This window comes from Dicentrarchus labrax, unplaced genomic scaffold (assembly GCF_905237075.1).
Source record: "Dicentrarchus labrax unplaced genomic scaffold, dlabrax2021, whole genome shotgun sequence".
NCBI lineage: Eukaryota > Metazoa > Chordata > Actinopteri > Moronidae > Dicentrarchus > Dicentrarchus labrax.
In genome coordinates, this window is record NW_026136719.1 from 26895193 (window position 1) to 26922507 (window position 27315).

General features: G+C 41.2%; 2 protein-coding genes across 3 annotated transcripts in view; one reads left to right on the top strand and one right to left on the bottom strand.

The window, feature by feature from the left end:
* Nucleotides 1–2457: 2457 nt before the first annotated feature.
* Nucleotides 2458–10841, bottom strand: gpib (glucose-6-phosphate isomerase b). Its single transcript, XM_051380308.1, has 18 exons — nt 10659–10841; nt 10224–10314; nt 9886–9954; nt 9520–9639; nt 9313–9396; nt 9036–9182; nt 8432–8503; nt 8302–8346; nt 8159–8212; nt 7470–7530; nt 7111–7154; nt 6838–6990; nt 6446–6575; nt 6169–6245; nt 5535–5663; nt 5231–5306; nt 4399–4465; nt 2458–2907 (listed from the first exon to the last, which is right to left on the bottom strand). Exons 1-18 carry the CDS (start codon nt 10775–10777, stop codon nt 2784–2786), a joined length of 1662 nt encoding a protein of 553 aa, XP_051236268.1. The 5' UTR covers nt 10778–10841; the 3' UTR covers nt 2458–2783.
* Nucleotides 10842–12925: 2084 nt separating this feature from the next.
* LOC127351911 (granule associated Rac and RHOG effector protein 1) overlaps nt 12926–27315 on the top strand; it is a 33868-nt gene continuing 19478 nt past the window's right edge. The window contains exons 1-2 of one of the 2 annotated variants that reach the window (XM_051379903.1): nt 12926–13013; nt 25353–26813. In XM_051379903.1, the coding sequence (XP_051235863.1) occupies nt 26310–26813 (504 nt within the window). In that variant the 5' untranslated portion in view covers nt 12926–13013; nt 25353–26309. Of the gene's footprint in view, nt 13014–13486; nt 13588–25352; nt 26814–27315 lie in introns of those variants that run through there. The other variant, XM_051379902.1, reaches the window with a different exon arrangement.

The window sequence follows — 27315 nt, forward strand, 5'->3', positions numbered from 1 at the left end:
CCAGATGTCGGTCAGTATATCTGTATTTCTGTGGATTGAGTAAAAAGACAGTGAAGACAAAAAGTCTTACAATGAGTGCACAGTATTCAAAAGCCTACACAGATGACCAGATTACTGACCTAGAGGCATCCCAGGAGGACAAACAAGCCCAGCTGTTTGGTAGTTTGGCAAAGATGAACTGCTGAAGAAAACCTCTGACTGTTCTGTGTGGTCCGAGACAGCTCAGAGAAATTCCTCTGATATGGATGCAAATATTTTCATTTGATATTTTCATGTTTTTCTCGTTTAAGAATATTTTGAAAGTTGTCTGTCAGTGAAGTGAGAGCTGCACTGCTTTATTTTTCTCCTCACACGATGGTCACATAGATGTACAATAAAAGGGGAACTATAATCTTAGATCATGTTGTTCTTGTATTTGCAAGGGAAAGGAGGTTTGGTGTGTTGTGTTTTCCATGTGGACCCCAACAACAATGCATTTAAAGATGGGTCCAGCTAATGGGCATCTGAAGAAGCTTATTTTTGAGGAGACATGGAGCCTGAGCAACAAGGGGTCAGCTGGAGCCCCTTGCAGCCTCTGGGGACTGCTGCTGGCTTCCTATGCTGCAGCATGACGAGCTCTGCCCATGTACTAAAGTTAAGCTTTATATAACTCCAGTTGTCGTGGGAAAGTTGAAGTTGGGCTCGACAGCTTTTTTTTTTTTTTTTTTTTTTTTTACAGCCTGCAGGGTTTCTGTGTCACTGCTGTCAATAGCAGCCTCAGACTACAGACTGGGAACTTAAGAGGGAGCATCCATCCTTTGATACCAGGAAATGTGGCGTGAGTGTGTTGTGTGTGTATGCATGTCGGGGGGTCAGTCATGTGTTTGCAGGGCTAATGTTTAGCCCAAGAGAATATGATCCCTGAAGGTTCCTGGGAGGGGAGAATAGTTGAATTCATGCACATTAAAAGCCTTCCAGCGTTCAAGTGAGAATTATATCTGGCTGCAGACCTGCAGGCCTGTCCTCTCCTCTGAGGCCGAGTTTCCAAGCTTGTTTACATGCAAGGATGCTGACCCTCATACTGCTTCCAGCACTGTGGCTCACGATGAATACAAATGATACTAATGCGTGGAGAACTTTCCTCTCAGAAGATGTTTAACCGAGCTACAGCCCGAGAGCTTGGTGTTATAGTCAGTCAGTTCAGAAGAATCCCAAACCCTGCACCAAGCCTTCGTCTGACACCGCCATGAACTTGGGACTGCACAGTCGAAAAGTGGCAGGGGTTTGACGTCGCCATAGCAACCAGCGCACTGGGGCAGGTTGCGACCCTGATCGAGCCAGGAGGGCAGCTCTTTAATGGGCCAGAGAGAAAAAAAAGACTGACAGGCCCAACCAATAAAGCATGAAGTGGAATGTGAGGGTATGCAGCACCATTGTTCAACAAACATCCCAGGAACGCACACACAACCTTTTTCATCCTTTCATGCTTCTATTTGATCCTGCTCTCCAATGAACTAAGCCTGGGCCTAATCACTTATTTCCTCATGTTGACTTGCTGCTTGTTTATTTCAGCCTATTGCACCTGGCTTCAATAGTCTGGAGTCATAACTCAGCAGTGGGATCCAGGTAGCTGTAAGTGTGTATCTATGACTCAGCTGACGGTCCTCTTAAGAGGAGTTTCATTCAGAAATGTGACACAATTTTCAAAAATGCAACAATCTCTGGAATAATCAAAAACCTACATAAAATCATGCATTTGTGAAGTAAATGAAGATTATTCTACTAATAATTTGCAGCATCCTGAATATAATAACAAGGAGGGTTTTCTATCGTCAGTCAAACTCACTTTCTTCTGTATCTTGTTTCAGAGCCGGAGATAAAAAGCACAAGTTAGATTTGAAGTAAAGTATTGTTGCCTGGCAACAGCATTGAAAACCCAGCAGTGTCTGAGGGTCTAGGATTTTTTTTTTTACTTTCTGTTTGTCCTCATACACTCTGTAATTGTACCCAGCAGTGAGTAAGAGGGAAAGAAAACATAGTGAAATATATTTTATCTTTAGTAGTAAATAGCTTCACATGATGTATTATTGTGTTAGATGTTGTCTCTCATACCAGTATTACATACGTTTTTATGTTTAGATGTAGTGCCAATGAGGACTGGCTTGTAGTCCAGATGCTGTTTAGTCCAGCTGTTTGTTTTTCTCTCTAAATGGATGCTGTGGAGTCTGGGGATTTGTGGGGAGGAACAGTGCAGATGCACTGACCTTTGACCCTTTGTTCCACAGAATAAATGGTAGATTACTGGGTGGCTGATTTGTCCCAGTAAATAAATCTGGCACGCTGATGCCATCTAGTGACGTGTTGCTCTTTCAGGTCAGAGAATATTACAGTAACAGCCATTTGTACACAGGAGCACAATGAACAACTGCTGTGTATGTTTATTTTTTACATCAGACCAGGTATGATTGACACTGAGAGTAACATTGTGTAAAGACATTTATTCCAGAGTCCTACATTTCTTGAGACAGTGGGGAGACAGTGAGAGCACATTTCAGTATGCCCTCCACAATACTCTCATACAAAAAGCTCTTTACCCTCACAGTGGTGAGCAAACAAACATAGAAAAGACAGCACTGTAGACAGTCACGATATTTATAATGAGAGTACAAACATTAAGAGTGCCTCAGCTCAATTGCGTAGGAGTGACCAGCTGCCTCTGCGAGTCTCCTGTCCGTGCAGCTCATGAGCTGATTAGATGGATAATGATGTGGAGTACAGTGGAAGTTGTTTTGGGGTGTCTCGACTCAGGCAAAGTTTTTCTTGAGGAAGTTGATGAGTCCGTTGGTGGAGGAGTCGTGGGAGTGGACCTCTGCAGTGTCCTTGAGCTCAGGCTCGATCTTCTTTGCGAGCTGTTTGCCCAATTCAACTCTAATAATGTGGAGGGGGAAGGAGAGTGGACACAAGAGGGATGATAGGTTCAGTGATGTGGATGCTTAAAAAACATTAAAAACTCTAAAATACTCTGCGTGCACAAATTGCCACAATGTTGGCAAATAAGACTTGGACACTAGGGGATTCAAACCCTGTGCCTTTGCATCCCTCGAGAAGGTGACTCATTGACTGCACCAAAGGGGAGACATGGTTTTCTACACACCTTCTCACAAATTGAGGCAATGTGTGTAAAACATGTGGCAACATTTTCACTCAAATCAATGTTATGATTTGTCTGTTTGTTTGTGAGCAGTTTGAGTTGTGAATGAAAGCGGAAAGGTTTGAGGTGACTAAGAGACAGGGGGTCAGTAGGACTGTGTTTTGCAATCTCAATCAGCAGATTGGGAATGCCTGTGTGCATCTGCAGGTTTTTCTCCTTTAACTCTACTGAGTACTGCAGGGTTCAAACTAACAAGCTTTGGATATAAAAGGGTTACAGTGGCAAGATCTTATACAGCCGTACTATTTCAGTGTTCACTACAGTGACATTGCCTCTCACACAATGTGAGGCAATGAGATTACATGTGCCAGACTGTGGTATTTTTGTCTGTTTAAACTTTAATGTGCTGAAAAGAATAAAGCTCTGTAGGACAAGTGGTAGATTTATTCAGGTTTCTTGAAGTTCGGAATGTGAAATGGCAGTAAATTTAGATGTTGTTGTAATGAGTCACACTGACTTTAATCCATCATTACCAAATTTCTTGCTTCGTGAGTCCTAAATTGTGCAAACTGAATTTTCGTACAAATCCATGTAGCCTATTATGATATATATCATTCTTTTATCATTTGTTCCCTCTAATGGCAGAATATCCCAGGACTGTACAGTGAAGCTCGGTGAACTGAGTTTGGTTACAATAGCTTAAGCCAATTTTCAAACTGTATTATATATCAAAAATACAAAAAACAAGTTTTATCCGGATTGGTCCAGATATGCTCTGTAACCAATTTGATGCTGAGTGCTCAAAATATGGTAATATTGGAAAATATGTAAAATGCAGGACAATTTTTCCGAGTGAAACCTGGGATGGTTTAAACCTAATATGGATAGATTTGCCTGGACCCACAGAATCCAGCAAAATAATTTTGTTTCTGACACTGGTTCAACAATTATAGGCCAAAATCTATCTATCTATCTATCTATCTATCTATCTATCTATCTATCTATCTATCTATCTATCTATCTATCTATCTATCTATCTATCTATCTATCTATCTATCTATCTATCTATCTATCTATCTAGTATTTTTGGTTCTTCTGTGGGTTTTAACAAATCTCTGAACAGCATATCTATGTAATGATGGCAGGCTGCAGCTTTAAGGGGTTATAAAATGAAAATAACTAAAATGTTCAACAGTACTATAGTATACTATAGTTTATCAACTATATGTGTATAGTGTATAGTATGTGTAGAGGAAAAACTGTCTCACCCCCACTGGTCAAAACTGTTGATTTCCCACATTACACCCTGGATGAAGATCTTGTGCTCGTACATCGCTGTAAAACAAGACAGAATAATCATTAAAAGAGTTACTGCAGAGGTTAAGTGTTTGTTTTTCATTAAATGGAATTTCAGATAACACAAAGGAGCTGTACATAACATAACCTGTTCTCTCAGTTTGGCGTCCCAAGTACAAACAAACTTGCTTTGTTAGTCTGCAACAATGTGCAGAGTCCTGATTAAACCTCATCTGCACTTTCGCTGTTTCAGGAACTTCCCAGTGTCAGATCATTACTATCTAAAGATATCGATCTAAAGTATTATTAAAGGTTTATTTCACACTCTAATTCATAGTCATGCCACGTATTGCTGTATAGTGTGGGGCAATGCAACTCAGAGAAACATGGACAGATAGCAGATTGTAGCAAGAATGATCTCAGTGTCTGTTTGAAATAGGAGTGAGTGAATTATATTACATAATGTGATGGGGGACAGCACTATCAGTTGCACTCTCTGGACAAATTGTGCCAGTGAACAATTTAAAAGGGCCAATAAACAGTCAGGACAAACTGTTATTAAATGCGACATAAACAAAAAGTTAACATAAGAAATAGAGATTAAAATCATTATGTATGACTGAAACAGACCTTCATTTTCAATTCTATGTTTTCAACATAGTATAATATGATTATACATAATATAATTATTAAACTGTAGACTGTGAGTTCTAACTGTGGCTACCTCTACAAGCCAACAATAACAGTACTGCTTCATTTTAATGTGAATGACTGTAAGTCACGAGAAACATTGTTTGCTCTCACCTATAAGTGCTCCAAGTGTGTATGGGGACACTTTCTTGAAGATGATTGAGTTGGTTGGCCTGTTTCCTTGGAATACCTGGTTTAAACAAGGAGATATATTTCATAATACAGACCACTTTGTGCATGCCACAATCACAATAGCTCTTAATAAGCAAACCTTATTAAGATAGCTATGTTTATTCATGGTCACTGGGGGGCACTACCTCCTATGCTTTCTTGCTCTGGTCCTCATACTTACTATAGTCTGCTGAGGAGAGCTGCTACGCACAGGGTGTTCATTCTCTACAGTCAGTCATCAACTTACTTTGTGTGGCAGGATTTTCTCCAGAGCCTCTCCACTCTGGCCGCTGGCCTCCAGCTCCTTCCTGGCCTCCTCTGTGGTCTTACCCTTCATCATAGCTTCTGTTTGGGCCAGAAAATTGGCCAGCAGGATCTACAGCCACATCAAACACGGACACACCTTGAGTTACAGTACAGTTTATGTTTTACAGCGAGTTATATACCGTAGATGTCAGTCTGGTGAACCACTAGTGTCTGTGTTTTACTCTAAACTGTTGACAGATTGCCTTTGCAAAAAATATTTTTTAATTATCTTTTTGCAGTGTCAAACTGTGAATTTCCTCATTAGCCAGTTCATCATGTATCTGTACATATTCAATTACACCTGTCAGCAAAAGGGTAAGACCTCTGTGGAAGTTCAATTGACACTCTTGGAGCACATAGAGGTTCAGTGTCTTTTACTTCAGCTGGCTCTTGTGGTGGAGGACTTTGACCTTTGATGACGATCTCTCAAAAATATTTATTCCTCAGGTTCTCCAGGCAGTTAATACACGTGGTAATGGCACACCACTGCAGCGGTATCTTCTATTTCATCACTATTTTACAAGTTTCACAGTCAATGCACTGCTTTACAGAAAATTCTTCTAACACTGTGGTACCTTGTGGTGCAGGTTGTCCCTGATGGGATGCTGTGACTGAGCTGGGATAAGGAAGTCAGAGGGCACCATGCGTGTTCCTGAATTGGACACAGTTGGACTGCATTAGTGACACATATAGTACACACAAGTAGTCCACATACTAGTGGCATGAGGCTAATCAGATACCAAAGCTACAGTACAGACAGGATATCAGAATACTTGGTTGGTAAAATCTGGACACTCTGACTGAATCATCTCTATGTTGCTGCGACTGAATGATGATCTTTGGTTCTGTTACCTTGATGGATGAGCTGGTAGAAGGCATGCTGTCCATTGGTTCCTGGCTCTCCCCACACTATTGGCCCGGTGTGGTAGTTTACCCGGGCTCCATGATTAGTGATGTACTTCCCATTTGACTCCATGTCACCCTAGATAAAAAACACTAATCAAACTTAACTTTCACATGCATTTCATTCTCACTAATGACAGTGTACAATTACCACAGACATACAGACAGTGTTGCTCTTTTCTCTATGTTAATATCACCATACATATTATGATTGAATCTACATTGTGATGCCTGAAGAACCTCAAGAAGTTGATTCAAAATCATCTTTTAAATAACTAATTTAAAAATCTAAAATTATATTTGATCTTCTCTGTGAGGCCTGTTGCATTGTGGGGGCTGACCTGTTGGAAGTATGCAGTGAAGCGGTGCATGTACTGGTCGTAGGGCAGCATGGCGTGGGTCTCAGCATGGAAGAAGTTGATGTACCAAATTCCCAGCAGAGCCAGCAGGACGGGAGCGTTCTTATCTAGAGGAGCGCTACGGAAGTGGTTGTCCTGCAGCAGACAGAGCGAAGGGATAATAATTTACATAAATGTATTCTGTATCTTTTCTCTTGTGAATACTTTTGCTACACTAGAGAGATGGAGAAATAAAGGTTTTGGAGAAGTACCTACCATCCAATGACCTCCTGAAAGAAGCTTTTCAAAGTTGTCGAAGCCTGATGAGGAGAGGAGTTGTGACAGAGAAGTTGACTGAATAAACTATTGATTCAACAATTAAACTGATTGTTTGGAATGATTCTTTCCTACATATTTACTAAAGCTACCATGTGTTTTAGCTTTAGCCATGTTATGTGGCTCTGGTAATGGCAATGTTGGTCACTTTGGTCCAGACTACTGGAGGAATTGTCATGAAATTCTCTACAGGCATTGTGTTTCCCACAGGTTGAAGTCTGACATTTTCAGATTCAAAACACAGTTTAGTTTTATGTTGCTGTAAAAAATACAAAAATGTGTGTTTTTAATGTACATACCAATGTGCAGGGCAATGGCCATTCCAATTGCAGACCACAGGGAGAAACGACCGCCAACCCACTAAAAGAAAAAGATAAAGTACTGATATATAATATATGAGTATATATATCCATGGCTTTACCAAACTCTTATGTCATCTCTAATGAAAGAGAAACAAGCTTTGCAACCAACAGAAGTTGCTGCTTAATGGAAGAAGAACAATAATGTAATTAACTATAAGCTACACAAAAATATTTATATCTTTACTAAGCATTAACATGAGCGATGCAGTTCACTTAGCACTTCATAACTTAGCTTTTGATCTTGCATATGTCTTTTTCCATTTCCTTTTTTTATGAGTGTGAGTTTAAAACACTGGCAGTCGTGTTTTCTGTGACATAAAGGGCATATTATAGCTGCTACCCTTTAAATACCAACAATGTAACTAAATGCAGCTACCTGACCTTTGATGCAACCCAGCCTTTACAGTCACCTCTGCAAGAGAGAAGGTCGCTACCAATAATAACTAAGTCTGAAGAGAGAGGCTTCTGATTACCCAGCAGCTGCTGGCCAGACCATCCGTCCCACCTACTTCACAGGTCAAAAGTCTAGCTTATTTATAGCTGCTGCCTACGGCCCTCATCACAGTCTGTGGATGAAGACGGGACCTGCTGCACGCAGTCTGCTCTAAGGTTTAAAGAGCACTCACATCCCAGAACTCAAACATGTTCTCTGTGTCGATGCCGAAGTCCTTCACTTTGGGCTGATGGGGAAGACAGAGGAAACCAGTTAGGATCAGATGTCTGAACAGAGAGAGAAAGTTTAACCTGTAAACAGAGTCTTGTGACTTACTCCATTCGTGGAAAGGGCCACAAAGTGCTTGGCAACAGCAGATTTCTGTAGAAACACAGAGAGGATTTGATTGAAGGACACCAGCCAACTGAGAAAATGCTGCTGCTGTCTGAGGCGGCTGCATACTCACATCTTTGGCATGTTCAAGGAACCATGCTTTGGCCGACTCAGCGTTGGTGATGGTCTCTTGGGTGGTGAATGTCTTTAAATGGAGAATTAGACAAAATACATAGATAACCAAGTGTTAACACATAATGTGACTAAGCTTATGGTGTAGATCTGCCTGCAAATGAGGACCTAGAGAGGTTCATTACAGCTGTGGCCAGTAAAAGAAAGAAACTTATTGTCTGTGTCTGTGCTTTAATATATTTACCACTAAATATGAGGCAACAACATTTTTTTTGGATGGATGTACAATATTTTGGAATAACTCTTGTCAATCTTTCAGCTGTAGCTGTTCTTTCCATATGAGACTGGAAGGCTGATATGAAAGACATTCACATACGAATGTCAACTGATGTGACATTGGCTCAACAGCCTGGAAAGAGCATTTTATAGCACATGGCATAGCCAGACTCATCTGCTTGAAGGGAAAACTTTTTTTTTTTTACAACTGGTCCATCCATAAATAATGGTGTAAACAGGAATATATAATAGAAGTCACTTTTTCTTTCAGATGTAAGATGTTAATCTGATGCAGTTTCAGAGATCTGCTGTGTACATAAAGCAGGTACCTTGGATGCGATGATGAAGAGAGTTGTCTCAGCATTCAGCTGTGCAAGGGTTTTGGCAATGTGTGTCCCATCAATATTTGACACAAACCACACACGTGGTCCACCCTTCGAGTAAGGCTTCAGGGCCTCAGTCACCATCAGGGGGCCCTGCAGGTCAAATCAATTGTTCAAATTCAGAGTGCACAGGAGTGAATGTGTGTGGCTGTAAAACGTATAGTTCATTGACATTCTGAAATAAAATTCATCATATATCCATCTTTCCATAAATTGCACTCACAAGGTCAGATCCTCCAATGCCGACATTGACAACATCTGTGATGGCCTTGCCTGTGTAGCCCTTCCACTCGCCGCTGCGAACTCTCTGCAACAGATGCAACAATGCAGAAAGCTGCATCAAACCTTCATGAGCAGGATTACTAAACTCATACTGTGAACTCCAGTGCAACAGTCCCTTGTGATCTCTCTGTTGGTGCATTTCACTCACATGACAGAAGCCCTTCATCTTCTCAAGAACTTTGTTGACATCTGGCATGACATCCTTGCCATCAACCATAATGGGAGTGTTGGAGCGATTCCTCAGAGCCACATGGAGCACAGCACGGCCCTTCATATCCACAGCACCAGGAAACAAAAACAGACATCTTTACACTCAGCACTTTGGCATCGATCTTTTACTGCTGGTGATCAAGAGGTAGATTCCGCAGCTGCTGCATTCATTGTATTCAACGTTTATTGTTTAACAAGCCAAAAGTGCTCTGACAGTAGCTGTTTCACCCCAGCAGGATAAATGTCATGTGGTAAACACTAACATAAGTCAAGTTACAGCTGACATATGGTCAACAATGAGCACCTCAGTGAAGTTGATCTTGTCTCCACTGAACATCTTCTCTCTGGCAGCTTCAATGCCTCTGGACTTGGCCTGGAGAAGACAATGCATGTGGGTTCATTACAGCAGCAATTTAATATCTTAAATCCAATCCATACATTCAATTTGTATACATAAAAAGAGATACATAAAAAAGCCTGTATTAAATGAATAGACTCCCACTTACAGCTTGATGCAAGGACTGGTTTACCTTACAGCTGCCCCCTTCAGCTCTTGATCAAATTGTATTTTTAATGAGCTAATAAGCTAATATACTATAGCATTTAAAAAGCCCTGGATAATCAAGATGGAAATGAATTTACCAGATCAACCAACATCTTCATGACTTCATCAGTGATGAGATTCTTGGAGTAATCCAGAAGAATGTCTCCATCCTCAGTTTTCAGGGTTAAGCTGTCAGAACACAGAAAGACATAAGTAACGAGAACAACAAAGATTTTGACACTTTCCAAGTATATATATATATATATACATATAAATATCCAAACAGGATGATTCTGTAGTCAAGTGGTGGTTTGACATCAAGGTTTCAATATTATGTAATGAAGCTGCACAGTTGTATAACAGGAACGCAGTGAGTATTATCATGTGAACTTGAGTGCCAATAGGTTATAGACCCGGCAAAGTCATTCTAATAATTTTTATTCATCACTTTACGTACATACAAAATATGTGCAACCTGTTCAGGTATGCTGTGCACTTTTACCCAATAAAAGTAGTTTTAAAAGGATGTGTACCTGAGCTTGTTGAATCTCTCTTTGTCAGCCTCAAACATATGCCTCATGTTGAGGTTCAAGGCATGGGCTGTGTACCAGTCCTGCAGCTTCTGGAAGTTGGGGTCCTGTGTGAGTCCCATTATGTCCAAAGGGTCTTGCTGTACTCCGCTGTGCTCAACTTGCCTGGTCGAGTGGGACCAACAGGTCAGGGGGAAAGCTTTTTGAAGGGCGTCCAGTCCAGAGCCCCTCCTACAAGAGCCACACCATATTCAGGGGTTGCACATGTCACACCTCCACACTGTTACAGTACAGTAACAGTGCATGTTGGTAGAGGAGCGTCACCAGCCCAGCAACACAGTGGCGTGTAGTTCAATGTGCTGCTCAGATTATCAGAGAGTGGAGTATTACAGTTCATTCTACTGTTGCACTCACTGTAAATACTTCTGAAATACATACATTAGGGTATGGGAGGGTTATTCATCGTCTGTTTTGCAGGTCATTTATTACATACATTTAAAGTTATTGTTTTAATTTACATATTTATCAATTAAGGAACAGAAGATTGATATCCACATTTCCTCCGTCCATTTCAATCAGGCTGAAGCGATTTACTCATTTATCAAATATTCAGTGTTGTTTTTAATGTATGGACCAAAATATCTTAAGTTCATATGTTGTATACAACTGTCCTGTACTGTGTATTGTTGTGGTTTTGTAAATTGTATTGCATCACCATAGAACTGCGTTTTCTGTGTTTTTACTTGTTAATAACAATAAAAAGTGTTATACTCTTATGCTTAGATCAATATCACCAGTGCGGTGAAGCATGCTGTATATTTTATAGTGTAGGCTATGCACAGAATGTTTTATGTAAAGGTACATACTGATAAAGTCAAGTTACTGATTCAGTGCAAAGTGTGCAAATTCTCTATCTGTTATTATCAAAACAGAAAAGTTGAATCCTTTTCCAAAGCATTAGAACACATCATGGCATTACTATCAGGTACAAGAGTAAGTTGTTTCTTTTAAAAATGCTTTGGTCTCTGTAGATTGGAATTAGTCAATTTTTAAGAATGAAAGATAAATATGGCGCTGCTCACATCAACTACCAGTTGTGTCCAACAGCAATGTGTGGACTTGAACGCCCCCAAGTGACTGTTTTTTAAAAGTGTGGTGTACAGGATGTAATATTCTTTATCAAACATTAGAGGGCGAGAAAAGCTTAGCTTGAACCAATTCTTTTTTCTTTTTTTTCCTTTTTTTTTTTCAAGGCACAGAATCTAAACAACAAGAACAACCGCAAATGGTTTAAGTGATTTGACCAAAGATGAATACCACAAAGAGGTTATCTGAATGAAATCTTTAACAATATGTATCAAAAACATTGCTAATGTAGAGCAAAATACAACAGTAGAATGAATGTACATCACCAGCATAATAAAGTCCAGTAGATCCTATGTGATGACTACTGCATAGAAACTCACTTAAAAAAATATGAAAAGAAGACTTCAAACGATCATAATAGCATTTGGTCACCCACTTTTCTTTTTAGAGTCTTTGTCATTTTTAGAGAGCAGCTTTACTGGGGGAAAAACTGTGAATAATGCTCACACCTTTTCATATTGTTTAAATGTGTGTGTGGTGCGGAGGTTATAACCATCTTAATTTCGGAAATGGCATTTTTACTTCAAAATAAAGGTGGAGCTGAGGGCATTAACATAGGAAATATCCTTAAAAAAGTCACAAGAGTAAGTTGGTTCTGGTGAATATTTAGACTTAATACTTCATATACCTTTATGACACTAAATACTTACATTGATGAACTGTTGTCTCTTTTTCATTTTGTTATGTCACATCTATCACAGAGTAAATGGCTCAGACGTGAAAACCAGTAACCAGAAAAATAGTTGTGTTTTAGCATCCTCAGGTCCTCTGATAGTAAACTGGTTCTAGGTTTACCCCACTACAAATTTTCAGTAAAAATATGTTTGAATATGCTTATGGTTTTACTTCCACTTGAATAACCATGGTTGTCCTACAATGTTAATCCTAATACAATTGCTGCATAATCCCATTCCCATTTAATCTAACAGAAAATTCCTCTACGCCACTGGTTGTCTTTTATCGCATTGGACTATTAAATTGGTAATTATATGCGGCAATATGAAAAATAATATTTGTAAATGACATAAAAGAAAATGCAAACTTATCCCAGCTGGTACATCAACTTGGCCTTGTGGTTTTACTCCATCATATGTCTGTGTAACGGTTTTATTGTGAAGGTTTCACCGGAAGTGTCCGTTGTGGTTGCCGTGGTGTTAACGGTGGTCACACAGACAGGGGATTCGCTGTCAAGAGGGTGGATGCCGAGAGCTGGTGAGCGATGTGTTGATTAACTTAACGTTTAATAAGATTCCCCTTGTGTTTGACTGAAGCTGTGTGGTTTCCTTTGGGTTACGGTCGCACCGGCTGCTGTTGGCCTGTACCGGAGAGACACCGGGCCGCGTACATTAGCTCGTGCTGTCTACCAGCGCTTTACAACCGTGTCGCAGAGAGCTAGCTGGGTAGCTAACGTTAGCTCGCTTAGCTATGTAGCTAGCCTGCCTAGAGCCGATGAACCACCGATGCGTCCATTATCGGACACACCTCACTCTGACATGCTTATTTCCATTTAGCTTCATAACTGAAGTCTTAGACCCCATAAGTAGCCGGACGAATGTTTTCGGCGGGGACTGCAAATGCATGGGACGTTTTTGTGTAACTATACACGCATATTTTGGTATATAAACCCAATTTGATGACTGCTGATGAAGCGCATCCGCCGAGGCTAGCGAAGGAGGAGCGATTGGCGGTATCGGTTATTTCTGTTTTCATTGCCACTGGCTTGTATCTGTGGGCGATGCTTCAGATGTGATCCATGTCTTGACAACAGATAACCATGACAATGCAGGTAAGGCAGAAGATCAAGCGGATGAGCTTTAGCATTTGCAGCGACCTGGTTTGACTGCATGTCCGATAACGGACCTGGGCGTTCTTGGTTGTAAGTTACGCGCTGCAGTCGGCGATCGCCCACCGCACAAAAACGGTATGTAGGTGAACATTGGACGAACGGGCGACAAAGGCTTGGTGTACAGCTCGTGTGGCATTGTAGCTCGTGTGTGTGGTTGACAATATTGATAGGCTGCATAGAAAGTGCACTAGCCTGCTAGCTAACAGGCGAGGGTCTGGTTCTGTGCGGCCAGTGTCAAAGTCGGCAATGCAGCGGACCCGCGGTACCGGGTGGTCACCGTCGGTGTACGCTGAGGCGTTTTCGTGTCACCCGCCTCTCTAATGTTTGCTGTGTTGATGCACTGATGCCGCGGAAAGCCTTTCCGGCGACTCTGCATGTAGGGCGTTAAAAGGCCGTATTAATAGCTGCGACATAGTGTTCCCATGACTTGGGCCATGTCATCCCGGAGAGTTTCGATGAAACCGGCTAACTGCGCTTGCGGGGATTTTGTTACACCTTCCTGCTAAATAGTGATCGGGGTTTAAAATAATCCCTTAGCAAGTCTAAAACTAACAAACTAGTTAGTTGTGTGCCTCATTCAAGTTGCAGCATTCAGTAACTAACAGTATTTCGCTGTTGCATGAACAAATCGCCCAAGTGTAGCCTTGCTGTGTTTCATAGCGTATAGAGAGCAGCACTAGTGCTACAGAGGTGTTGTAATCTTATACTCCGATGCATTTCTCAGAAAAAAATCCGTCCAGAAATGGCAATTGAATGCTTGGATCATGCACCAGAATATCTAGCAACTATTTCTTTCATCCGTTTTCTATAGATTTGATTGTGAAGAATGGCTCTGCGGACACAAGAGCGGTAATTTACACAACCATATTGACTTTATATACGTGGCTTTACATAGTCTCTACAGTACACAGGAGATATCTGGAGTTGCATTAATAAATAACGTTGCCCCACTTCTTTCTGGTGGTGTAGATATCTGCAGTCTAGCCAGGGATCCATGTTTTTTGTCATCATGTGGAAGTGTTTCCTGTTTTGGTTGCTCAAAGTGGAAATTAAAGAAGTAGTGACCATTTAGTTGGCTGTAGGATTTGATTATATATACCAAGGAGATTGCTATTGATCACGGTCAGTGATTGAGGGTGTGTGCATTGGATGTTTAAGGAAGAATTAAACAAGGCTGCAAGGTTGGTATAAGCAGTCAGTGTGCTCAGTTTTAATCTGAAAGTCAACTTCTATTGTCATTATATCGTCCATATTTTACCGGGAGGGAAGTGCTTGTTGGACATCAAATTTAGCTAATTTTGTTCTAATGTGGTGAAAGAGATTGATTTGTTTTTGTTACCGTATAAGTGTTGTTAACAGTGTTGAGAAATGTTCCTGTAAAACGTTATGGGCTTTTAAACATTGAGTAATATAGGAAGTTGTTTGTGTTGTTTTCAGTTATAGGATCGTATAGACGTTGATGATGTTGAATAAGGCCCGATACAGTTGTGACTAAAGTTTAATTTCTGCTTCAGACGGAGGTGTTCATATTCAGGTCATTGTCTTTCTTTTGTTGAGTTTTGCAGGCTCATACAGCTTTTATTGAAACAATCCTGGACCTACATGTTGACATCTGCCGCATCTGTGTCACTATGGAAGTACGTGCTTTGCTCTGCAAAATTCCTGCCTGTTTAAACTCATTCTTTTCAGTAGCTTATTCAACTGTGTGCCTGAATGGTCATCGCAGTTAGTGGACTAGTGCTATGGCTCCACTGCTCTTTCTTTCTCTTTTTGTTGTTGTTCCCAGTATTCAACAACATGTGATATGACCAGGAGTCACTTTACCTTAGTCTAACATTGAATCCGGATGCATGTGTGAGGAAGTCGACATACAGTCACAAGATTACTGTTTGCGCTTGCCTCGGGTGGAGTACAGTCCTGGCCTGTGCTTTAGGCACTGCCTCCACAGACCTGAAAGATGTTTCCTTCAACAAAGGAGCTTTCTAGAGTTTCTCTCTGCATAGTTTTAGATTATATAGATGAGTGATACAGAGGAGTCTCAGCTGGGGGAAGGGATGAGTTAACCCAGGCCATGGTATTATTAGAACCTGGGATTTCTAACAGGTTGTATAGATTTTTACATTCTCCTCTCAGATTGGACCTGACAGATCAATTGAGGTTATTTGCATTTTCTTTTTAAAGTGACTATCTGTGGCTATTCTATCTCTGAAGTTTTAGATTTTGACAAAGCTGACTTCATCAAGATTATATCAAAGGAACAACAGGTGTTACAAGAAGGAAGCTAAATGTTACCTTTTGTTTGTAACTTCCAATAGACTGTACCTTACAGAAATATTCTTGGTTATTTATGGCTCAGTTTTACTTACGTTCCATGGCAGGGCTTAAACGTATAGTTTGATAGTAACTGAATAAAGTTATTTTTTATCACTCCTAAGTCTGACTGATCCTGGGGAAAGTGTCCCGTTCGGAAAAAATGGCAAAGGGGACACTGTTGGGATGCAACGGAGTCCTGTTTCAGGGCTAATACATTTTGTGGTATTGAATTGGTGCACAGTCACGCATACTCGCCGATACTGCATTTTAGGCAAAATCGGAAATTCCTCAGATGGTATTGGAACAGCTGTTTATCCGCATATTATACATTTAATGTACTTTTTGGTCCTTTGAAGGAGCAGCATGTTTTTTTTATGGCAGTGATTCTTTGTTGTTAAAAGTAATTGTGACATTTTAGGACACTGGCTTAGAGGCTCTAAGGTCTAAAGTTGTGTGACAGCATGTATTTCTAAGTACACACCATAAAAGGTAGACTATTGCAATCCAGTAAATATAGTAAAAACCAATATTACCACTCTAAAATGAATGATAACAATGTAAAGAAGATTGGATGAAATAGCATATTGAATAAAAGCATCACTGTATACGTTTGAACAAAATGGTCACCATGTTATCGGTGCCAATATTTACTGGAAAATCCAAATACTGTTAATCAAAAATAAGAATAATATTGTTCTGTCATAGTTATGCCATGTTATCCACCTTTGGCCTGAGAGTTGGAAGGAAAGGATAGTTTGGATGCAGCTCCATCAGCAGGTTAGATAATATCCACCTACAACAAGTTTAGCTGACCCAGGCATCAGAGAGATGCAGGCTTGTTTGAGTTTGTATTGTGTGACAGGATTTTCATTTGGATGCACAAAACTAACACCACTGTTTACACTGGTGTGTGTCAGGGGGCGGGGGTCTGCTTCTAATGTAACCGGGGATGTTTCAGCTCCACATCTAGTCCGCTGCTGTTTCATCTACTGCCTGGTTAGCACAGCTTATTTTTTACCCATGTACAAAATGGGCTATTTTCTAGGCAGATTCAATAAGACGCCAGTCCTCATCCAGAAGGGGAAGCAGCTAGCGGGTTTACAGATAAGGGGGACAAGGCTTGAAGCATGGGAAATCTCACCCTTGTCTCCTGGGAAACCAGTTTAGCCTTAGCTTGTGGTCAGCTATTTGCCCCTCAGTCAAATGTTCCCAGTGAGATGCATGAATGCTCGTGCACTAGAGATGATCAAATACAACAAGACTCAAGCCTACCACAAAACTCTAATGTAATGTGATACTTATCTTTATTAATCCCTGCAGGAAATATTTTGCTTGTGCTTTTCCACAATGAGGTTGGAAGTCAGGGTCGGCTACACAGCTTAACAGTGAACAGTGGAGTAGCTGTTTGAATCAGGGTTTACAGTTTAAAAGTAGGCTATGGTTCCTTAGTTCCTTAGTCCACCACCCTACTATATCTTGTTATTATCATGCCTGTCAAAGTATTCTAAACATACTGTAAAAACTTCTAATAATAGCCCATGTGTTTATTTGCTTAAATCACCGAACTCATCCAGCCTTCATCAGGGACATGCGTTTAATTCCTTTAGCACAAAACTATTGCTCAGCAAAGATTGGAAATACTATCTGATTGTGCTGCTTTTGTTCAGCAAATTTGACAACTAACAGCTTGACTTTCAGATCGTACTTTTTTCTCCGCGCTGCTGCCATGACGCTTGTACGTGAACACTGTTTTACGGCAGCGGGCACCCAGCAACGAACTTTGCATGACAATATTCACAAGTTGGTTCATTTTATTGAAACCCTTTGATTCTTTTGATCAGTAGACCCTTAAGGACTAAAGGAATATAAATAATGGAGGAATGGACAGACTGTACTGACTTTATGACCGCTTCAAAGGTTGGGAGTCAAATCTGAATGAATTTCCTTTAGTTTCCTTTAAATAAATAAACAAATGATTGAATTATGGAGAATCTAACTGATCTAATGATGTGGGGCACGTCCATATTGACAAAAGTTTAAACATTATATTTGTGTAGGTGCTCTAAGCAGCTTAGAACTGGCTCATGGGGGCGACATGGTGGTTTTATACATCCAGATAATTTCTACTAAATCCAGACCAGGCCTCTAATTGAGACCTGCCTTAATTTGTCAAAATGTGTAGCAACACCAGGCTAATAAAGGGGACCTGTTTTACAGAAATCTCAAGCCAAGTGAAGGAGACATTTGTTTCTCTTCGGTTGGTTTCTGTGACTTGAAGTCTTAGAGAAGTTATTCTGATTCATTTTGCCCGATTTTAGTGGTGTTAAATTTACTGAAACAGTTTTGCTGTTTGTGTGACCAAGCCGGAATTTCTGACTTCTATGGCACCCACATATCCTGTCTCATTGTGCCTAAAGTGGGAGAATAAATTCTTACTCTTGTCCCGGCTAAAAATACAGCACCCTGGTGGCTGGCATGCAGCACAACTTGCAACCTCAGTATATAGCCTGCTCAGTATAGGCTGAGGGAAGCATTTTCATCCAGCAGCCTTTCATGAATGGAACTGACGTCAGAGCCTTTCATCACAGCTCTCCTCTCACTTGTTGAAACCCACCGGTTGGGCACACTAAACATACTCTATTGTACGCTGCTATTCTGGAGGGGCTATCTGCGCTAATTCTGTTTGCTTACAGTTGAATACTGAAAGGCATGTATGCCTTGTGCAAAGGCTGTGATTAGATCAAATCAGGTGGGACTTCGCATTTATTGGCATTCATGTGTGTTTGTTTTTGTTTGTTTCTTAAGGTGTGGAACACATTATTTAAGGCAAAGGCAAATGTTGAAATGTGTGTTAGCATATGCGACACAGACCTGTGGGGCCCTCAAGTATGTCCTTTGTTAGAGTGGCCTGTCTGCTATTTTTATTGGAGCCATAAGCTACTTACAAAGTCTGTTATGACAGCACAGGTTAGCCTAATATTATCCAGCCCGTTCACCAACTGTATCAGCCTCTTGACTGATATAAGTATTAGGTTTTGTCCCAACTTACTCAACAGTGGTTTGCTTCAGCAGCAGGAAAAGTTTCACTACTTCTTTAGAAAGTGTCGAATCTGCTAAAGACTGCCATCAGGCAGAATTGGCTACGACTTCTTCACAGAAAAGTGTATATGAACAGGTTTTTATTATATAACTGAGTATCAGAGTAAATGTATTTTTAGTTCCAAACCCTCAGAACAAAAATGGGACCAAAACAGGATTAGTTGTGGGAACAAAACCAAACATTACCCTCAAACCACCAAAACCTGCAGCTGCCTACAAAATAATTCCAGGAGAAACACTATATTGATGGCAGAAAATCTATTCTTGCAGTTAATATTAAATCATAGCCATGGCCTCTGTTTTTCTCTTCCCCTCACAAAGTCATGCAGCTGCATGTGCTAGTCTGTGTTTTTTTTCTGTGTGCCAGTATGAGGAGACCAAGGCCTGCCATAATACTCTCCTTGTGTTCTGACGGCAAGACGAGCCTGGCTCAGCTCCTGTCGCACAGTTGCTCACGGCACTTGTCCTGTCATTTGGACTGACCTCCTCGACCTGTCTGCTGATTCTCAGACCTTACTATAGCTTATCTGCTGTGTGGAATGTCTTTAGTGAAGCTTCCCCCACCAAATAAACAGTCCAAAGCTTCCTTTCCAAATCTCAATTAGTTCTTTTTTTTTTTTTTTTTTACATATATTTATATATTTTACTCGATGAGTTGATATTTTGAGGAGATGTTCTGCGATGTGTGGTTGATTTTTCTGACCTGCGTTTCTGTTCTCGTTTGAACCCATATTAAGAGGGTTCTGGGGAAATGCATTCCTTTGCTTCATTGGCAACAGATGTAGGGGAGAATTTTTTTTTTCTTTGAGCTGAACCTTTTGTAGTGTCTAAAAACAGTGCTGTGTGGACTGTAGGGCAGCTGTTTTGCCCATGGAGGCTGAAATAGACTTCATGAGAGAGCTAATGTCGGGCCTGTGGCTGGAGCGTCAGAGGGCCTGTGTTTGCCTCACAGTGGCAGATGGATAAGGAGCTGTCAGCATGGGTAACAGCTGCCCCATCCACAGCTATTAAGCTACCTAGCTGTGATGTGACAGTCGCACTAATATGGCTGCAGATCCAAAAGTACTGGTTTAGTGAGTGGCAGTAATCCTGAAGGCTACAGAAGTGGGCCCATGACCACTGGGTTGACTGGTTTATTTTGTCTAATCTGTTGGGGAAAATCGGCGTGGGGAAAGTGAATAAAATAAAAGGCAAATGCTTGGCAACAGCTGGTGTGAAGGTGCCTTTGAGAAATGGCACTTTATGCTTGAGTGGAGCTGCTCAGTAGCCAGTAGTGGAAGGGTGCAGATGTACTGGGCACCATCCCAGGTATAAATGTGTTTCCCATAATGAAAGCAAAGTAGGTTGTTGCAGAGCGGTGAAGTTGTATACATGTTCGTTGTGAAGAAAGAACAAATATTTGTTTTTTTTGGTGGGTTATTTGATTTACAACAAAAGTGAAAACAACAATGCTACCACTTTTTAATTCCCTCCCCAGCCCTCTGTCAGATAGCTGCAGTTGTTTGCCCGGGGGTTTGCCCAGACAGGTAAATCATACTTGGTACTATGATTTACTACATACCTCTACCCAGTGGCATACTTGGTTTGACGTTTTTGTTACTGGCGACAGGGAGCTTGCTCCAGGAAACCTTAACCCCCTTCCTGTTGAAGCTGAGCAGCTGACATGAACAGTGAGTGGGGAAGTAGAGCTAACATTAGCCTGAAGCAGCCCCTGCTGGAGGAAGGACATTAAAATGTGCTGGCACAACTCCAGTGCGCATCCTGAGGGACTCTCCTATCACATGTGTTTGTTTGGGTGCAATCTCTAATACAGTGTGCCCTGCAACAGAAGGCTGGCAGCCAATAGAGCTACCCCGAGAAGCCAGCAAGCCTCATTAATATTGATGCCGTGACTGCTTCTCTTGGGATAACCTCTGCTTACGGAGTTTTATAGCCAGGAAGGAAATGTAGACCGCTAAAGCTCTCTAATAACGTTACATAGATGACTTATATCTGCCTGGAACAACCATGTAACAAAGCAAGTAGCCCACAATTTTCTCCCAAAAAATCTGGCTTTGTTGTTCAGGCTGAATGGACTGTGACTCACTGCACTTAATCAGTTCCTACTTTTGTTATTCACTGTTACGAGCGAGGAGCCACAAACTACATCAAACCAAGATGAGGTTTTCACTCTCAGAGAAGTCAAAATCCACAGAACTAGTTGAAACCACATGCAGCCAGTCTACGTTTAGCTTTTCTTTGAGAAAATGTTTTCTCAAAGATTAAATACTTAAGACTTTTGGTCTTCCAAGCCACCTTCCTAAAGCTGTCTCACCACTGTCCACACAATCCATTTTAATTATTTACAGCCGCTAGCAGGCCTTCCATTTCATTCTGCATTGCATATGACAATAGTATTTCCGAGAAAATTATATAAATAACTAAGTATAGTAAGAAATTAGGTGAAACCAAATATATGAAATTCCATCCCGAGGTGGTTTGCAGGCCCACCACCACAAACAAAAGATTATTGTGTGAAATGTACATTGAATGAAAGGTATTTTCCCTTTGGAGGCCTCACTGACCTGTTCAGTCTTCTTTCAAACAACACACATTGCACATATTGTATTTCTGTACTCGTTATGTAGCCCAACAGTGTGAAACTGAACTGGAGTGGTTAGCCCCCGGTTAGCTAAGCCCGGCTTTCCTGTTTACTTCGCGGAAGCTAATATCGTATTAACTATGTCAACTAGCAGGCATTGTGGGGCACCTGGCAGGTCCTGCGGCTGTAATCCATGGGATTTAGAGGTCTGCACTTTTGCACTAGTTAGCTGCTCTCAACCTGCCACTGAGTAACAAGTAGACCGTTTGCTTGTGCCGTTCACCCGGCACCTTGAATTTATAGGCCCAGTTTGTTGTTTGATGCTGTATATTTGTGTGCAGTGCAGAAAACCATTTTTAAACCTGTGATTGTAGCTTAAAGGCTGAAAAGTGATTGTGGACAATGGCCAAATGTAGATCTGTAGTGTGATATACCGTCGGGGTATTAGCAGTACAGCCACAGTGCAGTTTGGTACCAGATTAACTCCATTGGTAATTGCTCACATAGGAAAACACAAGTGGATGAATCAGAGCAGCCTGCTGTGACTAAATGAATGTAACTGATGGAAACACTAGGTTTTATAATGACTTCGAAGACTTTATTTGATATGGTTCTGTGGATTACAAGGTCCGCATCGGTTCCCTAGTACATAAATAGATCTTGAAAAAATTGTTTACCACATTGAGACGACAACCAACCTCTGATGTGATCTATAATTGAACTAGTTAACACAGCAGCTTCTGTGTTGTGGAAGTCACCAAGCTTTGTTTAGACGAACACTACGGTGGAAATAACCTTGGAAAGCCTTAGATGTAAACAAGTAACACTGCCAGAGCAAGTGTTGTTGCGGAGCCCATCAGCAAGATAAAATCCCATGGCTCTAATGTAAGTGCATGCAATGTGTCTGTGTAGTAGTAGTGTGCAACTTCTTTAAATAATAACTTAAATTTGACCTTTTTAAGGGTTAAAAATGGGAAGCACATCTCTGTCGTCCCTTCGTGAGGAGGTCACTAGCTTCCCTTGGCTCTGTCTCTCCACTTTACGGCCAGGGGCAGATGAGGGTGGGCTGATTTTTGCCCGGGCGTACCCCTCTGTTTGCGAAAGGAAGTGAAGTTTGAAGGTCAGGGGAATGTTGGCTGGGATGCATAATGGAAGCTACGCATGTAAGGCCACTACGCAGCTGCTTAGAGTGCAATGACAGCAGGCTGCATGGTGATGGTGTTTTTTTTTCCACAAGTTGCTTTTCCTGACTCATCCCAAAACACAGAAGCTTTCAGCATGCTGCGACAAGATAACAGAGTCTGAATGTTCCACAGAGGGAGCTGTGTATCTCACAGATTAGTCTGTCGTGTTGATATTCAGTCTCAATATACCATTGAGTGAAATATCATCACGAGTGTACATATCGACTTCAGTGCCACTGGGGCTCTACATAGCCAAGGAACAGGTTTAGTGATGGACTGTTTTCTTTGAAAGCTACACCTACTAGCCTAAAGTTTTCACCTTGTCCAGTGTATGGTTAGTTTGGAAGAATGGAAATAGAAGGAAGACAAACAAATTACTTTCTGACAATTTATTTATTTCTAGTTTCTGTCAGCTTGATTAACAAAGACTGTTTGTTTTTTTGTAGAGTTTGCAGATTGCAGATCACTAGTTGTATTATTTCCTTGTCAGAAATCTTATTTAACTGTCTTAAACGTGCATTTCTGAAAATCTGCAGCCACAGCTGATCTTTGTCTGTTCAGGCCAAATTTCCCTTGATCTTGACAATGTAAAATATTATATTCATAATCAAGTGAAAAGGCCAAAGGAAGAAGGACAAGTCACATAATGCTTGGGTATTGAATGAGAGTATTGTGACTCCTACTATGTGGAGCTCAACAGACGCTGCTGTGTCTTCCAACAATGGCTTCTTGCAGGAATTTCTCTCTGCAGCTGTGTTCTGCTAAACCAGACACTGCCAGAGATTCTTTTCAGAGACGCTCTCTGTGAGGTATGGTGTTAGTAATCGTCTAGAAATGTACAACTTTAAACCCCAGCTCTTTACTAAACTGTAATATAATATTACCATCAAGTTTACAGAAATGTGGCTACATATCATTCTCTTTCAATCAGAGCAGGAAAATAACAGTTTTTTCTGTGACTACAACAGTTGATACATGCCAAAATATTATGGATGTTGCAATTTGTAGTATGGGATTGCTGTTATCACTTTATTGATGTATCTACAACTGAACAAAACTAGTTATTATGTAGCTTGAATCTTACCATGATGTAAATTAAATTTAAACTGTGAGCTGCAGAATGTAAGTTGTGTTGTAATAAAACGTATTAAGATATTTGGAGCCGTTTCATCTTCAGGGGATTTTAAGGGCGGGTTCACACCAAAAGGTCCAAAAAATAAAGAATTTGCACAAATTTGAACTAACACACAATTTGTTCAAATAAACAACAACAAAAAAAAAATCTCAAAACACATCGTACAAATGTATGACACCACACAGGAAAACATAACGTAAAGACTATACTTTAGGATAAAAAGAAAAATCTTGCTGTCTTATCAGTGATGGCATTTATTTGAGCTTCTGGTCGGGGGCTAAGCTGAGAGTGCAATCACCGTGTTCCTGAAAAGGGAGGCAATGTTTTTTTAATCAATGATGTGACACATACAGTGATAAGCTTCCTGTGATTGGTTCGAATGTTGTTCGCATATTGTAGTTCGAGTGTGGCGTTCAGACTAACCGCTCCAGGGTCGGGTGTAAACCTGCCCGAAGATTTTTAACAAACAGAAGTAAAAAATGGTCTACTCCTACAAAACAAGTTTAGTAAAACTTCTTAAACCATATTTGTAACTTTTAGAAGTAGCTTTCACTGGTTAGGTTGGCCTTGGTACAGCGTGTTGCATGTAAATGTAAGGCATCTGCTACAACAGTTGTAAAGTTTTGTCTCATTCATTTGTGTCATTTGGGAAGGAAGTGGACCAGCCACTAGTGGCAATGGAGGGTTGAAGTCAAACAGTTGATACATTTCTACAACTGAAATTAAATAGCATTTTTTTGTCTGCCACGGCATACATATCATATAAATCATCTACATAGATGAGACCTTATTTCGATTCAACCAGCCAATTTATAAATGTAAAAGATTTTTTCAGATTGTGACTGTGGTGCACACCACAGACTAGAAAGGGAAACAAGGCCATTTCTGGCCAGTGGTCAGCCACTGTAGAGAAACACAGTTTGACTGCACATAAATGTGATGACTCAAGCTCAAACATGTTCATCTTGTGTTTTCAAGTGGAACAGCCATTTCTTATAAATAATACGTTATTTTTGGATCCAAGCTTCATGTTACCCGATTTTTGTATTGCGAAATAATTATTGTGAACTTCCTCAATTCTGCTTTCAGTGTGATCAGCCAGTGAGGTTTTTACACAAGAATATGAATTATTGCTAGACCTACTGTTTTCAAAGGCTAATTATTTGACAAATTATTTTCCTTTGACTCTTCATAACATTCAGACTTGTCATTAAACGTTTAATTGAAAGTAAGTAGTAAAGTAGTTGCATATCTATTGGTTATGTTTGGAGTTGCAAATGGCAATCCAGTTTATTCGGGGGTGTAACCGTAAAACAATTGAAACAAAGCTCATCCTTCCTCTCTGACGTGATGTTAACCCTCTCTTCTGTGTCTCTGCCCCTTCCTCCCTTAGGAAATGACCTAGAGGCCTTACAGATACATTTGTGCTTTTGTCGCTCTAATCTGCATCCGCGGAGAACAGCGAGATCTGGAAGCACACTTGTTTCCGCGGTGAGTAATATCTACCTCAGCCAGCAGACAGGAGAGAAACCAGGAAGCTGCTGGAGACTTCAGGCAGGCAGACAGAGCTATCAGCTGGCCACTTGCTCACTGCCTGCAGAGTCCTGCTTTGTGAAGAGGATTTGAGACGGACTGGATCTGTCTGCCCTGCGCCTCCCACAGCTCCTTTACCAGCCAGTGCACAAGAGCCGAAACCACATCCTCTGATTCCAGCATTTACGTACTTGTTTTTTGTTTTGTTTTATTACTGTCATTTTCCCTCCGTGCTGTTGACCAGTGTCTCATTTTCCGTGGATTCAATTTTCATTTTTCCTCTCAGCTTTTAAAAGGATTTTCTACTTTTATTAGTGCAGGCTGGTATAACTTTATATATGTAAATACATATGTGTATATACTCTATATACTGTATGAAGAAGGATCCCCCCCCCATTCTGAAGGAAAGTTAATGCACTTTAAAACTTGGCTGTAGTACCACTTAAAGTAAACTAAGGAGTGTTTTTGACTTTTCCTCGCCTATTATGATAAATTTTTTTGAAGCTGGAAACAGAGAATCTGGAGAAGTGTCTGTGCTGTTTTTAAGCTGGGTCTGACGTATCTGCAGCAGGGCTGCATGTAAGCATTTCACTCGCCAGTCTTTTTGATCGACCTCCAACCTCACCGAAGTCTGTGCTGCCTCTCTACAGGGCACACTGAGATGAGCCTCTGGCAGGTGAAATCCTTGAGCTGTCTTTTTACGTAACTTGAACAGTTTCAGCACCGTTGGGTTTATTGTTTTTGTAAAAAGGACAAGAGCACTTTGCGGGGCAAAAACAAACTAAAAACCGCAGCTTCCGGTGCTGTCGCACCACTTATGTATTGTTGTAGTGCGCAGGAAAGTAAAATGGACTACAAGCGTCGCTTTTTGCTCGGCGGGTCCAAGCAGAAAGTGCAACAGCACCAGCAGTACCAGATGCCTGAGCTGAGCCGGACCCTGAGCGCCTCCCTGGCCTCCTCTTGCTCGGCCTCTTCGCCCATGGGCACCGGGGTGGGCATGCCTGGCAGCTGCCACCCACCTCCTTCTGGCGCCACTACCGCGGTTGCAGACATCCAGCAAGGCATCTCCAAATATTTGGATGCACTCAACGTGTTCTGCCGGGCCAGCGCCTTCCTCACAGACCTGTTCAGCAGTGTGTTCAGGAACTCTCACTATTCCAAAGCAGCTATGCAACTGAAGGACGTGCAGGAACACGTCATGGAGGCGGCCAGCAGGCTGACTGCAGCAATAAAGCCTGAGATCGCCAAGATGCTGATGGAGCTGAGCGCCGGGGCCGCCAACTTCAAAGACCAGAATGACTTCAGCCTGCAGGATGTTGAGGTAGGTGCTCACAAGGAATCACACACCATCTCACTTCAACCACTTGTTGAAGGTGTTTGTATGTCACATTGTGTTGACTTAAGTAAAGTGACCCCCGTCTCATGTCTGCCACCAAACAAAAAAACGTATTGACATTCAAGTCCACTGTTTGCTTTCCTGGAAAAAATTTGTTACGCTCACAACCTAAGGCGCTATAGTTGAACACCACATACTTTATCATATTCATTTACTCATGACTCGTCTTCTAGCAGTAGTGCTAAGATGCTTAGCTGCCCTCTGTCAGAAGGCTAGCTCCATGAATCAGTGTTTCCTGGCTCAAATAGGCTTCTCACGCCCAGTGTTAAGCTGGTGTCAGGATCTGAAGGTGAGGTGTGAAAAACACTGAGGATGTGAGAAGAAAAGTCATTTTTGTCACTCTGAATACCACACCATCTTTCCACAGCACTGAATCTGCTGGTGTGTAAAATGTGAAACATCGTAGCTGGGGTGTTTTTCATGTGAG

Bases quoted from the DNA above. Each gene is read 5' to 3' on its own strand.
- gpib (XM_051380308.1), bottom strand. From the start codon at position 10,777: ATGGGACTCACACAGGACCCCAACTTCCAGAAGCTGCAGGACTGGTAC. The intron at 9,955-10,223 runs GTAAATTCATTT...TGTCTTCTCCAG, and splicing joins TGAAGATGTTGGTTGATCTG to GCCAAGTCCAGAGGCATTGA. The intron at 5,664-6,168 runs GTACCACAGTGT...ATGTGGCTGTAG, and splicing joins GGGACAACCTGCACCACAAG to ATCCTGCTGGCCAATTTTCT.